This window comes from Oncorhynchus mykiss, chromosome 12 (genome assembly GCF_057628025.1).
Source record: "Oncorhynchus mykiss isolate SJ-2025 chromosome 12, ASM5762802v1, whole genome shotgun sequence".
Classification (NCBI taxonomy): Eukaryota; Metazoa; Chordata; class Actinopteri; order Salmoniformes; family Salmonidae; genus Oncorhynchus; species Oncorhynchus mykiss.
In genome coordinates, this window is record NC_143033.1 from 50,142,901 (window position 1) to 50,158,402 (window position 15,502).

The 15,502-nt window shown below is 41.1% G+C and overlaps 1 protein-coding gene across 40 annotated transcripts in view; it reads right to left on the bottom strand.

The window, feature by feature from the left end:
* Positions 1 to 15,502, bottom strand: part of dlg2 (discs large MAGUK scaffold protein 2) — a 242,131-nt gene that overhangs the window by 46,212 nt on the left and 180,417 nt on the right. For 23 of the 40 annotated variants that reach the window (XR_016485103.1, XM_090192669.1, XM_090192663.1 and 20 more), the window contains 5 exons: positions 14,796 to 14,920; positions 11,408 to 11,577; positions 9,532 to 9,668; positions 7,301 to 7,445; positions 6,595 to 6,742 (listed from right to left, as the gene is read on the bottom strand). Coding sequence is in view for 38 of the 40 variants with exons in the window: in XM_090192669.1 (XP_090048795.1) it covers positions 6,595 to 6,742; positions 7,301 to 7,445; positions 9,532 to 9,668; positions 11,408 to 11,577; positions 14,796 to 14,920 (725 nt within the window). In the remaining 2 variants the exon portion in view is untranslated. Of the gene's footprint in view, positions 1 to 6,570; positions 6,743 to 7,300; positions 7,446 to 9,531; positions 9,669 to 11,407; positions 11,578 to 14,795; positions 14,921 to 15,502 lie in introns of all 40 variants that reach the window. The other 17 variants (XR_016485104.1, XM_090192658.1, XM_090192657.1 and 14 more) reach the window with 1 other exon arrangement.

Genomic DNA, 15,502 nt, shown 5'->3' on the forward strand with positions numbered 1-15,502 from the left:
GCAAACTTCAGACGGGCCTGGACATGTACTGGCTTAAGCAGGGGGACACGTCTGGCACTGCAGGATTTGAGTCCCTGGCGGCGTAGTGTGTTACTGATGGTAGGCTTTGTTACTTTGGTCCAAGCTCTCTGCAGGTCATTCACTAGGTCCCCCCGTGTGGTTCTTGGATTTTTGCATTTTGACCCCACGGGGTGAGATCTTGCGGGAGCCCCAGATCGAGGGAGATTATCAGTGGTCTTATATGTCTTCCATTTCCTAATAATTGCTCCCACAGTTGATTTCTTCAAACCAAGCTGCTTACCTATTGCAGATTCAGTCTTCCCAGCCTGGTGCAGGTCTACAATTTTGTTTCTGGTGTCCTTTGACAGCTCTTTGGTCTTGGCCATAGTGGAGTTTGGAGTGTGACTGTCTGAGGTTGTGGGCAGGTGTCTTTTATATTGATAACAAGTTCAAACAGGTGCCATTAATACAGGTAACGAGTGGAGGACAGAGGAGCCTCTTAAAGAAGAAGTTACAGGTCTGTGAGAGCCAGAAATCTTGCTTGTTTGTAGGTGACCAAATACTAATTTTCCACCATAATTTGCAAATAAATTCATAAAAAATCCTACAATGTGATTTTCTGGATTTTTTTTCTCATTTTGTCTATCATAGTTGAAGTGTACCTATGATGAAAATTACAGGCCTCTCTCATCTTTTTAAGTGGGAGAACTTGCACAATTGCTGGCTGACTAAATACTTTTTTGCCCCACTGTATATATATATACACTCGTGGTGGTGGGAACATGTCTTTATCTGAATACAGCTGTGTCGACCCTTTGGGAAGAATTCAACTTGGTTAAGCTTCTCTAGTGTCCGTGCGTTATTTACTCTGAAAATTAGAACCTAACAACACACACCGCCTGAGTTCCTGCCTAGCAACAGAGATGTATTGGCCGTCTAGATGTGGAAGGAGGACACTCTGCCTAATAGGAGGGTATAAATACTTGTGCTGGTGGGAACATGTCTTAGTCTTTTCAGCTGTTTGACCCAGTGGGTGAATAAACTTGGTTTGAGCTTTGACTAGTCTGTTAGAAGCACAAAATGGCAAAGTTGGGTTTGAGCTTGCAAGGTAGCCCTACAGTACGGAGCCATCTCCAATGTTTAGCTAGTAAATTTGACTTCAATTAAAACTAACCCTGTAAATTCAGGAAGTAAACTGAAATACCTATTCAATCATTTAAAAAAGGCTTAATTCAAATTACTTCCTGAACTGACTGACTTCAATTTGAATTGACCCCAACCCTGTTAACTATCAGGGCCACCCTCTGAATTAAAGAGCCACTGAACATGCTGATTGACACGTGTGTTTATCTGTTGCTCATTAGAAAAAATTGATTTCAGTCTTGGAGGTGTTTCTCCTGACCTATTCTTGACGTTTGGATAATGTTTGCCCCCCATGAGACACTGTAGTTCCCACGCCCCAAGAAGTCTCAACCATTGTTACCCTCCCTTCCAGGATGGCTACAAGACACTCCCCCACCCTCCCTTCAGCAAATCAGATCACAACTCTGCTCTGCATTCTGCTCCTCCCATACTATAGGCAGAAACTCAAATAGGAAGTACCCGTGCTAAGGTCTATTCAATGCTGATCTGACCAATCAGAATCCATGCTTCAAGATAATTTGATCACGTGGGCAGGGAAATGCTCCGGGTAGCCTCTGAGAATGGCATTGACGTATACACGGACAGTGACTGAGTTCTGTGACTATACACGGACAGTGACTGAGACTGTGACTATTAAAACCTACCCAAACCAAAAAACGTGGATAGATGGCAGCATTCGCACAAAACTAAAAGTGTGAACCACCACATTTAACCACGGCAAGGTGACTGGGAATATGGTCAATACAAACAGTATAATTATTTATTCCATCTGTAAGGCAATCAAACAGGCAAAAGTTCAGTACAGAAACAAAGTGGAGTAGCAATTCAACGGCTCAGACATGAGAAGTATGTGGCAGGGTCTATAGACAATCACGGATTGCAAAGGAAAAAGCAGAAACGTCGTAGACACCCACGTCTTGCTCCCGGACAAGCTAAACACCTCCATCGCCCACTTTGAGGATAACACAGTGCCACCGACGTGGTCCGTTCCCAAGAACTGTTTTCTCTAGTTCTCTGTGGCCGACATGAGTAAGACATTTAAGCTTGTTAACCCTCGCAAGGCTACCGGTCAAGACAGTATCCCTAGCCGTGTCCTCAGAGCATGCACAGCCCAACTGGCTGGAGTGTTTACGGACATATTCAATCTCTCCCTATCCCAGTCTCCACTTGCTTCAGGATGTCCAGCATTGTTCCTGTACCCAAGAAAGCAAAGGTAAGTGAATTAAATTACTATCGCCCCATAGCACTCACTTCTGTCATCGTGACGTGCTTTGAGAGGCTAGATAAAGATCATATCAGCTCTACCTTAACTGACACCCAAGAACCAATTCAATTTGCATACCGCCTCAAGAGATCCACAGACGATGCAATCGCCATCGCACTGCACACTGCCCTATCACATCTGGACAAGAGGAATACATACAGTTGAAGTCGGAAGTTTACATATACCTTAGCCAAATACATTTCAACTCAGTTTTTCAATATTCCTGATAATTAATCCTAGTAAAATTCCCTGTCTTAGGTCAGTTAGGATCACCAATTTATTTTAAGAATGTGAAATGTCAGAATAATAGTAGAGAGAATTATTTCAGCTTCTATTTCTTTCATCACATTCCCAGTGGGTCAGAAGTTGACATACACTCAATTAGTATTTGGAAGCATTGCCTTTAAATTGTTTAACTCGGGTCAAACATTTCGGTTAACCTTCCACAAGCTTCCCACATTAAGTTGGGTAAATTTTGGCCCATTCCTCCTGACAGAGCTGGTGTAACTGAGTGAGGTTTGTAGGCCTCCTTGCTCGCACACGCCTTTTCAGTTTTGTCCACCAATTTTCTATGGGATTGAGGTCAGGGCTTTGTGATGGCCACTCCAATATCTTGAGTTTGTTGTCCTTAAGCCATTTTGCCGCAACTTTGGAAGTATGCTTGGGGTCATTGTCCATTTGGAAAACCCATTTGCGACCAAGCTTCAACTTCCTGACTAATGTCTTGAGATTTTGCTTCAATATATCCACATAATTTTCCACCCTCATGATGCCATCTACTTTGTGAAGTGCACTAGTACGTCCTGCAGCAAAGCACCCCCACAACATGATGCTGCCACCACATGCTTCACGGTTGGGATGGTGTTCTTCGGCTTGCAAGCCTCCCCCTTTTTCCTCCAAACATAATGAAGGTCATTATGGCCAAACAGTTCTATTTGTTTTCATCAGACCAGAGGACATTTCTCCAAAAAGTAGTCTGGCTAGTCTGGCTTTTTCATGGCGGTTTTGGAGCAGTGGCTTCTTCCTTTCTGAGCGCCCTTTCAGGTTATGTTGATATAAGACTCGTTTTACTGTGGATATAGATACTTTTGTACCGGTTTCCTCCAACATCTTCACAAGCTCCTTTGCTATTGTTCTGGGATTGATTTGCACTTTTCACACCAAAGTATGTTCATCTCTGGAGACAGAACGCATCTCCTTCTTGAGTGGTATGATAGCTGCGTGGTCCCATGGTGTTTATACTTGCGTACTATTGTATGTACAGATGAACGTGGTGCCTTCAGGCGTTTGGAAATTGCTCCCAAGGATGAACCAGACTTGTGGAGGGCTACAATTTTTTTCTGAGGTCTTGGCTGATTTCTTTTGATTTTCCCATGTTGTTAAGCAAAGAGGCACTGAGTTTGAAGGTAGGCCTTGAAATACATCCACAGGTACACCTCCAATTGACTCAAATGATGTCAATTAGCCTATCAGAAGCTTCTAAAGCCATGACAGAATTTTCTGGAATTTTCCAAGATGTTTAAAGGCACAGTCAATTTAGTGTATGTAAACTTCTGACCCACTGGAATTGTGATACAGTGAATTATAAGTGAAATAATCTGTCTGTAAACAATTTTTGGAAAAATGACTAACCGACTTGCCAAAACTATAGTTTGTTAATAAGGATTTTGTGGAGTGGTTGAAAAATGAGTTTTAATGACTCCAACCTAAGTGTATGTAAACTTCCAATTTCAACTGTAGACATGGAATCACTGGTCACTTTAAATGGAACACCAGTCACTAATCATTTTTACATGCTGTTTTCTTCATTTCGTATGTATATACTGTACTCTACTGTTTTTTAATCAATGCCACTCAGACATTGCTTGTACTAATATTTATATATTTCTTAATTGCATTATTTTACTTTTAGATGTGTATTATTGTGAATTTTTAGATACTACTGCCCTGTTGGAGCTAGGAACACAGGCATTTCACAACACCCTCAATAACATCTGCTAAATATGTGTATATGACCAATAACATCTGCTAAATATGTGTATATGACCAATAACATTTGATAGGCTTCCGTGTCTATTTCACTTCGTCAAAATCCCCAGAATGAATCTAAGATAACTGTAATAAATGTTTACATTTTTGCGTAAATTTAAATCTAACTAAGGTGTTTGGTGCTGTATTTCTCAAGTAAAAAAAATTGCAACGTGTTGTCTTATGTAAACAGTCGGAGCTGCTGGGCAGGTCTATCTCATTGTCCGTGCTATTGGATAAAGAGCAATCGCCGCAGCTGTTCACACCGTGTTAGTGGGCAAATCAAAAGACATTATCAAATCAAAATCCAACCGCAATTTACCCGGTGTGACGCACGGATATTCCAAACTCTATTTTAGGCAAGACTGACTTTATGGCCAAAATTATCTTATTTACACTTTGTAATTTTGACACTGGAATAACTGTTTTTGACGCATAGTGATGCCACATAGGCCATTTCTCAAAGGGATCTGATGCTTTTTAGAGGCAGTCGCTATTTTTTTTTAAATCCAGTGTGCTTTAAAAAAAATCTCAAACCATCTATTACATGCTCAACGGTATGTGACTTTAAACTAGAACACTACTTTATAATGACAGAATCAGACTGCATTAAAAAAAAGTGTTAAGCATTTTTTTTACATATAAAAATGTGAAGATTGAAAGATATATTTAAATTATTTGGCACTCTAGTACTGATCTATTATGCATTCTGTTTCAGTTACGGAACACATCAAGACAAATTCGATTGATGTGGTCGGATACATTTGAATAAAGTGGCTTGCAGTTGGTCTTAGTTTCTCTTGTGGTGATGACGGTCTAGACTTTCTTGTCTTGGAAAGCTGATTACAGGTTTGAAACATCTTTTCTCCACATGGTCGGCTAAGTCATTTCTTGTTGCTCTGAATTTGCCTGGACATTGAGCCAATCAACTCGCAGCCCATGTAGGATATTGCTTGGAGTAACACGTATGCCATGTGTCAGAGTAAATGCAAATTCACTACATCAAACACTCTACTTCTCTCCTTTAGTAGAAGCTTTATTGGAAACTCCATCACCCCCCCACATCGTAACAGCACTTGTCCTTCCACTCGAGGAGTTACAGAATATAGACAGTGGTTCAGTGCTACGACAGACTCCTCTTGAAGGGAGGCTCCTTCCTTTGGAAAGGGAGCGCCGGTTTAATGTGGATGTTAAGTGTGTGAGTGTGTGAGTGAGGGAGACAGAGATTTTCAGGTTAAGCACCCACTCAGAAAAATCAACTGCCTTGCAGTAAACATCTTACTGGACAAACCCCGAATGAAAACCATCTGCAACCACTACTGATTAAAATTAAAATAACTAGATCAAAGAATAAACCATTTTGTGAAACCCTGAAATAGCTAGTTTGTTGTCTTAAGCTGAATTGATTGTTCAGAGCCGCGATAGTCTGGTCCATTATTACATACATATAAGATTAAAGGACGAAGCGGAAAAAACTACAAAGGTCGTAAAGGTACAAAACCTGACTATGCCACCCTTCAGTATATCTTCACATGCATCTCAAATATACCGCCAGATCAAACCTGACTATGCCACCCTTCAGTATATCTTCACATTCATCTCAAATATACCGCCAGATCAAACCTGACTATGCCACCCTTCAGTATATCTTCACATTCATCTCAAATATACCGCCAGATCAAACCTGACTATGCCACCCTTCAGTATATCTTCACATGCATCTCAAATATACCGCCAGATCAAACCTGACTATGCCACCCTTCAGTATATCTTCACATGCATCTCAAATATACCGCCAGATCAAACCTGACTATGCCACCCTTCAGTATATCTTCACATGCATCTCAAATATACCGCCAGATCAAACATAGTGCTACAACACAACACAGTTGAAAGAATGGACTTGAGTGGAGGACAGCATTGGACCAAAACAGCTGGGTCAAAGGAATTAGGAAGGGAGGTGCGGGGGGGGGGGGGGGGGGGGGGGGGGCTTGTAATCCCCAAAGCAATCAATTCCATCAACTTGTAGCATCGTCTGGAAATGCTTTTGAGTTTCCATACATAACGGGGTGGATTGAAGTGACGAGACTCTACTTGTAATACTACTGGCGTCTAGTAGGAAGGGATGTAATTACCGTAAGAAGGAAAAACCATCCAACCTGTTTATGTCCTCTTCCCCCAGTAGTTGGTTTGGGAGGGGGGAGTACCTTCCGGGGGAGATGGGCATGGGGGGAAGACTGCACTTGTATTCCAGAGTGCCGTTGTTTCCCACGGAAGAGATATGATTTTCCATTGCTGGAGAGAACGCTTGAAAGAAACAACAAGGGTGTACACAGCACTTCAGACTTCAGCTTTCGGACATTACTAACCTACCAATCAATAATATTAAAGTAGTTTGGAGGCCCACACACTAATGTTTTGGAATTTAAGTTTACATGGCAAGGGAGAAAGGTTAAGTACTACATAGCAAACACAATGCACTCTAAAACAATCCCAACTCACAACGTTCTTGTGAAGACTCTGTATCTAAACTCAGGGATAATGAACAAGCATACCGCATCAGTGTGAATGAAACACATTCATTTGCGAAGTGAAAGAAGACTGTCCAGGTCTACAACAGCAGAGGTTGCTCACATCATTTGTAACTCAAATGCTGCCCTCTTGTACACAACTCGGACGACAAACTAAAGTTACGTCTCTGTAAGGCGGTTTCACAGACACAGACTAAGCCTAGTGCTGGACTAAGAACTTTTATTGAAGAACCTCCATTGAGCATGCATTTTAGTCCAGGTCTAAACGTCATCTCTGTCTGGGAAACTGGCCAAACGGGTGGGTAGAGGGGTGAAAAAGAGGTGACAAACTCACAGTGCGTGATATCAGGTGGCCCATAGGGATCTGATAAGTAAACACTGGTGGGCTTGCCCACCTTCAGGTAGACAACGTCAGACGTGTTCTTCAGTATGGCTACTGCCTCCTCGTGGGAGACCTCTTCCAGAGTGTAGTTGTTCACCTGTGTGCATGGAGAAAATCTCAGGCATAACGTAAGAAAGTTCAAGGGTGACTGCACTTCCTGATTTGGCCTCGTTTTAAGATTTGGTTCATTAAATCATCCACTTTTACAAAGTAATTCACTTAAAAAGGCCCAAATACATTAAATACCCTATACATAACAGATTTAAATAGATCTTGAATCAAACAAATGAACACAATATTATCCAATCCAACAAGGTGCTATTTTTATTGGACCAATATTAGTCCTGGCAGCTACTGTTTATTTGATCTGTACTGTGTTTTGAGAGAGATTTTGGCCATGACTGAATTCAAATGTGAGTTGGTTTCGGGGTGTGGTTTGATGTGGGGTCCCTTTTGTCTGTTCGCAGGTGGGAAGATTTACCTAAATTATTTTGCCAATTAGCTTCATCCGGCTGGTGTGCAACTCTGGCAAAGTTGTATACACTTTTGATAGCCAATCTCAGGGAATAGTTAGGGACCGTCAATAAATTGTAGAGTGTAAATGGGACAATATTTTCATGTTGCATATCTTTTAGTTATCTCATTAAAGGCTTTGAGGTTAAGTCATTGAAATGTGGAGCTATTGACCTTTTAAAATATTGTCCTATGTACATTGTAGTCAATCTATGTAGTCAATTATTTTTGTGACTCACAGTGATGCCACATAAGCCATTCTCAAAGCGAGAAGTTGCTTTTAAGGGGCAGTCGCTCTTTAAACCTTACGTTCCACTCCTTTAATGCCAGACTGACATGGTGCTGCCAAGTGCAGCCTGCCAAATGCAGATTATGATAGCCCAGGATCCTCCAGAGCTGGAGGCAGCAGGAAGGTAGCCAGTTGAATTTAACTGTGGTTAAGCAACTCACTTGCTACAACACTATAACAACACTATAACAGATTTCTGTAGTTGTGATGAAGTTGGCCGTTACCTCGTACACATCAAAAAGGTTTCATGAAGACAGGAACAATTTTACAATTTTTTTTAAAATTTATTTGAATAAATAGATAGATACAACAACAGGTTAAAATCAGACGAAGAGCTAACAGGCTAAAACTAGGATTAAAAGATAAAACAGGTAAGAGCATAAAATCTAGCAAACATGCTCTCCTCTATCCTTGCTTCCAACTAAAAATACATTTATGCTTGATCCATAAATGCGTTCCAAAAGGTCCGTACGGAGGGTGTGATCCAATTGCGGAGGCCAAATCAAGCTTTATACTGCATCGCTGTGCACTTCCCAAATTGCGTAACAATGCAGAGTGCTCCGTATGGCTACGTATATCTCCTCATTGACATGATTGTTTGACGGTAGGTCCTGTATAAACATACGGGGGGCGGTACGTCCTGTATAAACATAAACTCACTTCCTTGACAACAGCTCTGCCAGGCGCTAGATGTAAGAATGCCCTGACTTAGAAAGACACTGCATCGCAGTAAATGCTGTACGGCGAATGCAGACGCCGGGAGGAGCATAAATCATCTTTAACACGGCCACTCTCCTATTCACCTTAGTACACCTGAATGTAATCAACTCAAATTGGTGAGAGGGGCCTACAATTAAACTATCAGCCAGTCCTGAATTAACACACATATTCTTCAAACATTCAATTGGCACACTTAACTATGGCAGGATATGATATTACTGAAAACAGGGCCCTTTAACAAATAAACATGTACACATTCATACACACAATGGGGAATATATGGGTCTCTGTTTGTACAGTAAATTAGTGTGTTAGTGTAAAATAATTATACTGCATAACCTTCATAACACATGTATTTAACATCCTTCATAAGGAGTTTTCAAAATAAAAGTCCCATTGAATAGATCTTAATTTATGCATGATACAACATAAATCTATATTTTACTGTCACAGTACCCAACCTTCTTACACACTACTCACTATTTCGTTGCACAATGGATAAATAAAGCTACATTTTATTTTCAAAACTCCTTATGAATGATGTTTAATAAATGTGTTATGAAGGTTCTTACGCAGTATAACACTTTGACAGTACAGTATGGTCCACCTATGGGGGATGAGGACAGGGCAGGGTAGGGGTAGTGAAGCTAAAGTAACTTACCATAAGCAGCCTGTCTCCAACCTGCAAGCGCTGGTCCTTCTGTGCTGCACCGCCATCTATGATCTTAGTTACATAGATGCTGTTGTCCCCCGGGATGTGCTGGTTGCCCACCCCTCCTGCGATGCTAAAGCCCAGCCCTGAGGAGAAATAGATGTTGGGTGGAGGTTAAAAAAAGGTATTGTGGCCTAGTGTGGTCTAGCGGTCTAGGCTGCAGCCTCTGGATCACAAGCACAAGCCACTTACACCCAGTAACAGTTTATTAGGTACAACACCCCATTCACGAAAATGGATTGCTCCTACAGACAGTGAGTCACATGGCCGTGGCTTGTTATATAAAGCAGGCAGACAGGCATTCAGTTACTGTTCGACTGAACGTTGGAATGGGCAACACGAGGGACCTAAGCAACTTCGAATGCTGTATGGTCGTCGGTACCAGGCGCGACAGATCCCTCCTGGGCTTTTCATGACGACAGTGTCTAGTGTTTACCGAGAATGGTGCGGCAAACAAAAACATCAGGTCAGCGGCAGAATGAAGGAGAATGGCAAGAATCGTGCAAGCTACCAGGCGGACTACAAACGGCATCTCAGAACGGCATCTCCAACACTGGACAATTGAGGTGTGGAAAAACATTGCCTGGAACATGACATCGAGTTCAGTTTACTTGAGTGGCCTGCCCAGTTCCCAGACCTCAACCCAATAGAGCATCTTTGAGATGAAATGGAACGGGCTGTTCACAGCATGAATGTACTGCCGTCCAATTTGCAGCAACTGCATGATGCCATCGCGTCAGCATGGACCAACATCCATGTGGAATGTATCCGACCCAGATTTCAGACTGTTCTGGAGGCAAAGAGGGGTCCGACCCGGTACTAGATGGGTGTACCTAATAAACTGTAGAGTGAGTGTATATTAGTACACTTCACAGACACCTGAAGCACTGGAAAATAGACTTGAAGGGTAGAAAGATGATTCAGCAAAGAGAGCCTTGTGTTTTTGCTGCTTCTGCGGCAAGTATAGCATGTTTCATTGATTACAGTGGGTTTGTCTCAACTCCGGCCAACTGACATGTGAAAAACACATGGGACGCTTATAGTCAGGGTAAGAAAATAGCAGCATCAATTATAGACCAAACGATGTCGCTTTCCAAATCTCCTCTCCTCCCTCATCCATCTCCCAATCTGGGCTATTCACTAGGAGCCAAAAGTGCCCAAAATGGGGAGGGACTAACCTGAACTTAAGATTCCACATTTTTTGTTGGAAGACGTTTTCATTTGCAAAACGTTTTGCCACAGTGTGCCCTAATGAATACACCCATGGATTCACTGCAGCTTTTCCCCAGTGATGACTCATCTCTTTGATATAAATAATGCATCAAAGTTATTTCTTAGTGTGGGGGCTGGGGGGGGGGTGGTACAAACCCCCACTGATAAAAAACTAAATAAAACAAAGCATACTGGATGTGCATGGTTATCCGGTTTACCCTTAAAAATCGCTGATACTTACTGAGCAAAAGAGAAAGAAATGAAGACAAGGCGAAAGGAAGTGAGTTGTAGATACAGACAGAGGGATATATTGAGAAAGTAATGATGATGGGGGGGGGATTGAGACATGGAGAGATGAAAATTGAGACAGAGAGAGATGAAAATTGAGACAGAGAGAGATGAAAATTGAGACAGAGAGAGATGAAAATTGAGATGGAGAGAGATGAAAATTGAGACGGAGAGAGATGAAAATTGAGACAGAGAGAGACGAAAATTGAGACGGAAAAGGAAGTTGTCCAACATGGTGTAATGTAATAACCTTTCACATTTTACCTGAGAGTTCAATCCCCAAAATATGAGATAGATAGAAAGATGAGAGGGAGTGTAAAACAACCTTTTGGTCCTTTGATGAGTTTGATCTCAATGACAGTTTCCAGCATGGGTCTCCTCCGGCGAACGTAGAGGCTGACGATGGAGCCGGCCACCTTCAGTGCCTCCACAGCCTTACTGTGGGACACCTCGGACACGTCGGCATCATTCACCCGCAGGATGCAGTCATTCACTCTGCAAGGAAAAAAAGAGGATGGGAACATGAGCCTCAACCTGGAAAAATAGTATTTGTGCGTGCATGTGAGTGTGCGTGCGCGTGCATGTGGCAGGGGGAGTAGAAGGCCCCTGCTGCAGTGTGACCCTTTAATCAGGAGAGGCCACAAACATCCATGCCCCCACGTTCAAGAACATAACTCTCCTGAGGCGCATTGTAAGGGACCAGCTGGGACCCCATGCACACACACACTCAAGCAGAGCGAGAGATTCTGCCTATTTACACACATAAAAGCTGTGTTTCTATGCTTGTGCTCAGCATGATGCCTTGGTCTGCAGTGAGTTCTGTTAATTTGGTGTACACTATATGCATTTAAGCGCAACGTCCAAAGTTGAATGGACACTGCAAATTGGCCAGTGTTGATTTATCAGAGTTATATTTCTAGTGTTGATTGAGGAGTTGAATTCACTCTGTGTTAACACTCAGTGGTGTCAAATAACCCAAATTGTTGGTGTTAATAACCAGAGCTATTGTTTTACACTGTGGAGAGCCCATCATTAACATATTTTCCAGCATGCTCTACTGCAGGTAGCTTTTTTAGGATTGTTTTTAATGTCTGTGTTTTTGCATGTTCATTGATTGATTGATTAAACTTGTGCTACACAAAGATAAATAACATATAGTATTCTAAACTAATCCGATCAGTTAGTTAGATGTATTGCACCGTTACTGAAATGGTTGTTCCAGTTTAAATGGTTAAGGTAGTCTCCTTTACCCATTTCCATTATCCTGACAGTCATTCTGAATATCGGTTACGGGTGAATAAAAATTACAACTGTTTGATATCCTAACTCTGTCTGCATTCCAATAGGAATTACTCATCACGTTGCAAGCCCTCATAATGTGACTTGCAGGTCTGATGTGGCCAGTGTTTCCTTACACTGAGTTAAGTTAAAACTAGGCCATCAAAGTAAAGCCTTATGATATATGTAATGTAAATTGTCATAGTTTAATTTGAATAATTGTAATGATAATTCCACAACCATGTCTGGGTTACTAAAAAATACATGGTAACTCTACAAATCACTCAAAAAGAAAAGGCACCCTGGGAAATATACAAATTAGGCTTTACACCATATACCATTTCATTATATTTCACTCCACTGTAAAATTAAATACTAATTAGTTCACTCCAATGTAGAGTGAAATGCCTGAGTTCACACTTTTGAAAGTGTGAAATTCATTCTGTTGAGTGTGGATGCATATACACCAGATTATGTGAGCGGAGTTGAGCAGTTAGAAATCCCGCTCATCACTCAAATCCCGCGCAATGTCCTTTCCTACCACTCTGACAATAAACATTCCACGCTCACAAAAAAATGAACTGCAGCTCCAAATTCGCTGTGTTCCAATGGCATGTTGTGTTAGCTAATCCAAGTTTAGAATTTTAAAAGGCTAATTGATCATTAGAAAACCCTTTTGCAGCAGCTGAAAACTGTTGTTCTGATTAAAGAAGCAACACAACTGGCCTTCTTTAGACTAGTTGATCATCTGGAGCACCAGCATTTGTGGGTTTGATTACAGGCTCAAAATGGCCAGAAACAAATACATTTCTTCTGAAACTCGTCAGTCTATTCTTGTTCTGAGAAATGAAGGCTATTCCATGCGAGAAATTGCCAAAAAACTGAAGGACAAAACACACATCACGACAAGAGAGACGACACTGCATAACGAGAGACCTAAGACAACAACATAGCAAGGCAGCAAATTGGGCATGCCCCGCTCCGATACTCTGATATACACACCGTAAAAGTGTTCAAATTAACACTACAATGAGTTTAACACTTCTGATTTTGCTGGGTTGGTTTGATTTATGATACAGCTAGGTTGTATTCATTAGCGCACACCATAGCAAAACTTTTACACCGAAAAAAGGGATTTTATGCTGAACTTAAAATATCATTGTCACTTTCATCGCCAAATCAACTGAAATCAACATCATATGTGTTTTGATGATACTTCAAGGTGATTTGTCCATTATAAAAGAGAGTGATTGCATCTACCACTTCCATTGATTGTTAGCTAGATGTGGCTAGTCACTCAATCAATCTTGTTTATTTTAAAAAGCCCTTTTTACATCAGCCGTTGTCACAAAGTGCTTTACAGATACCCAGCCTAAACCCCCGAAGAGAAAGCAATGCAGAAGCTAGCTGAAAAGTGGCTGTTTAAAGAAAAACCAAACCTACTTTCAGGGTGAGGAACCATCTAACATCAAGTTGTAAAATCCTGAACTTCCCCTTTAATTTACGCTGTCATCTTACTAACTATGTGGTACTCTAAGCATCCCAAAAGAACCTGTGTTATGTAGAGTGCTCCCAGAGCAAAGCCTTTGAGTATTTCCTATTTACATTCAGCTAAAACGTAAGAGCAAGAAGATGCTTAGAATAAGTCATGTTAAGCTACAATCCCCCAGACGGTGAAGTGAATAAGTAACCACAAGAGGAGTGTGCCTAACTATAATACTTCAACGATGTCAAAACCCATCATGTCTTCTAGAGTAGGCCTTTTCCACTAATCTCTGTGCACATCTTAAAAACATAATAATAAATGGTATTATGCAAATGAGAAAGTATGTGGAATTCTGGGAAAATATGCCCCTGCAAGAGAATCTCTAAATTTATTTTAAACGTAGAGTCCGTGGTGGACTTAACATCTAAGTGTGTGAAGCTAAACAGAAATTGTATATTTATGTTGGATGTCATTTTGGCGCTATTGCTTAATTAACTCAGGAACCACACGCGTGGAAGCACCTGCTTTCAATATACTTTGTATCCCTCATTTACTGACTTTATTTTGGCAGTTACCTGTAGTCTGCTGTATGTAGTACCACATGTGAGATTTATATAGAGGTGTTTAGGGATAGTTTCTGGAATGAATGCAATCCCATGGAGAGTTACCGTTGAACAAAGACAATGCGAACAGAGATCTCTGTAACAAATTGTCAAAGAACAGCTCTCGAAGTAAGATAACATTTCGGGAAAAATCTGAAAACAACCCTTCCAGCTTTTCCGTCATAGGATAAAACCTTCAAAACATGGCACAAATATACTTAGATCCAATGATAGATGAGAGTCCTCGAGCCATCCATTCTGACAGCATTTATACCAGAGCTTTTTGCCAACTCAATGTCTTCAAGTGAAGATTTCAGTTGTAAAAGGGCTCGATCTATAGCACTCACCTTAACCTGCCATCCTCTGCTGCCGCGCCACCAGAGATGATCTTGGTGATGAAGATCCCTGGGTCATCGCCGACATGGGGGTTATCTGTCCCTCCAGCTATGCTGAAGCCCAACCCTGAGTTCCCCTGTAGAGCATGGGGAACAATGAATAATACATCTAGCAGTAATGCTACACTTCCATTCCTTATAATGCTAACCTGTAAACTATCCTAAATGACATCCAACATAAAAAATACAATATCTGTTTAGCTTCGTGGGTCACACACTTAAAATGTTATGTTCATGACTAACTCTACGTTTAAAAATTCCTTTGACAATTTAGCGATTGTCTTGCAGGAGCATGTTTTCCCAGAATTCAACAAACTATCTAATTTGCACGATACAAGCCCCCCAACTTAATAGAAACTAGGACCAATTTCGTATTTTCGAGTACTAGAAATATGTCTGAAAACACGTTTTATAGTGAAATAAATATCATTCCTAAGTATACTATTTGAAAGGGAGGAGAAGTGTTAGCATCAAGTGTAATGTCTGAGAGAGTATACTAGACACACTGTATGTCTGAAAACGTACTTTCATAGCAAAACGATACATAATGCCTGAAAAAACATCTAATACGAGTTATATTTAGCTTTAAGTTTGAAAAAAGTGAATTGACAATACACATTTATGAACTTCATTTTCGTACGGATTCATTTGTACGGGAT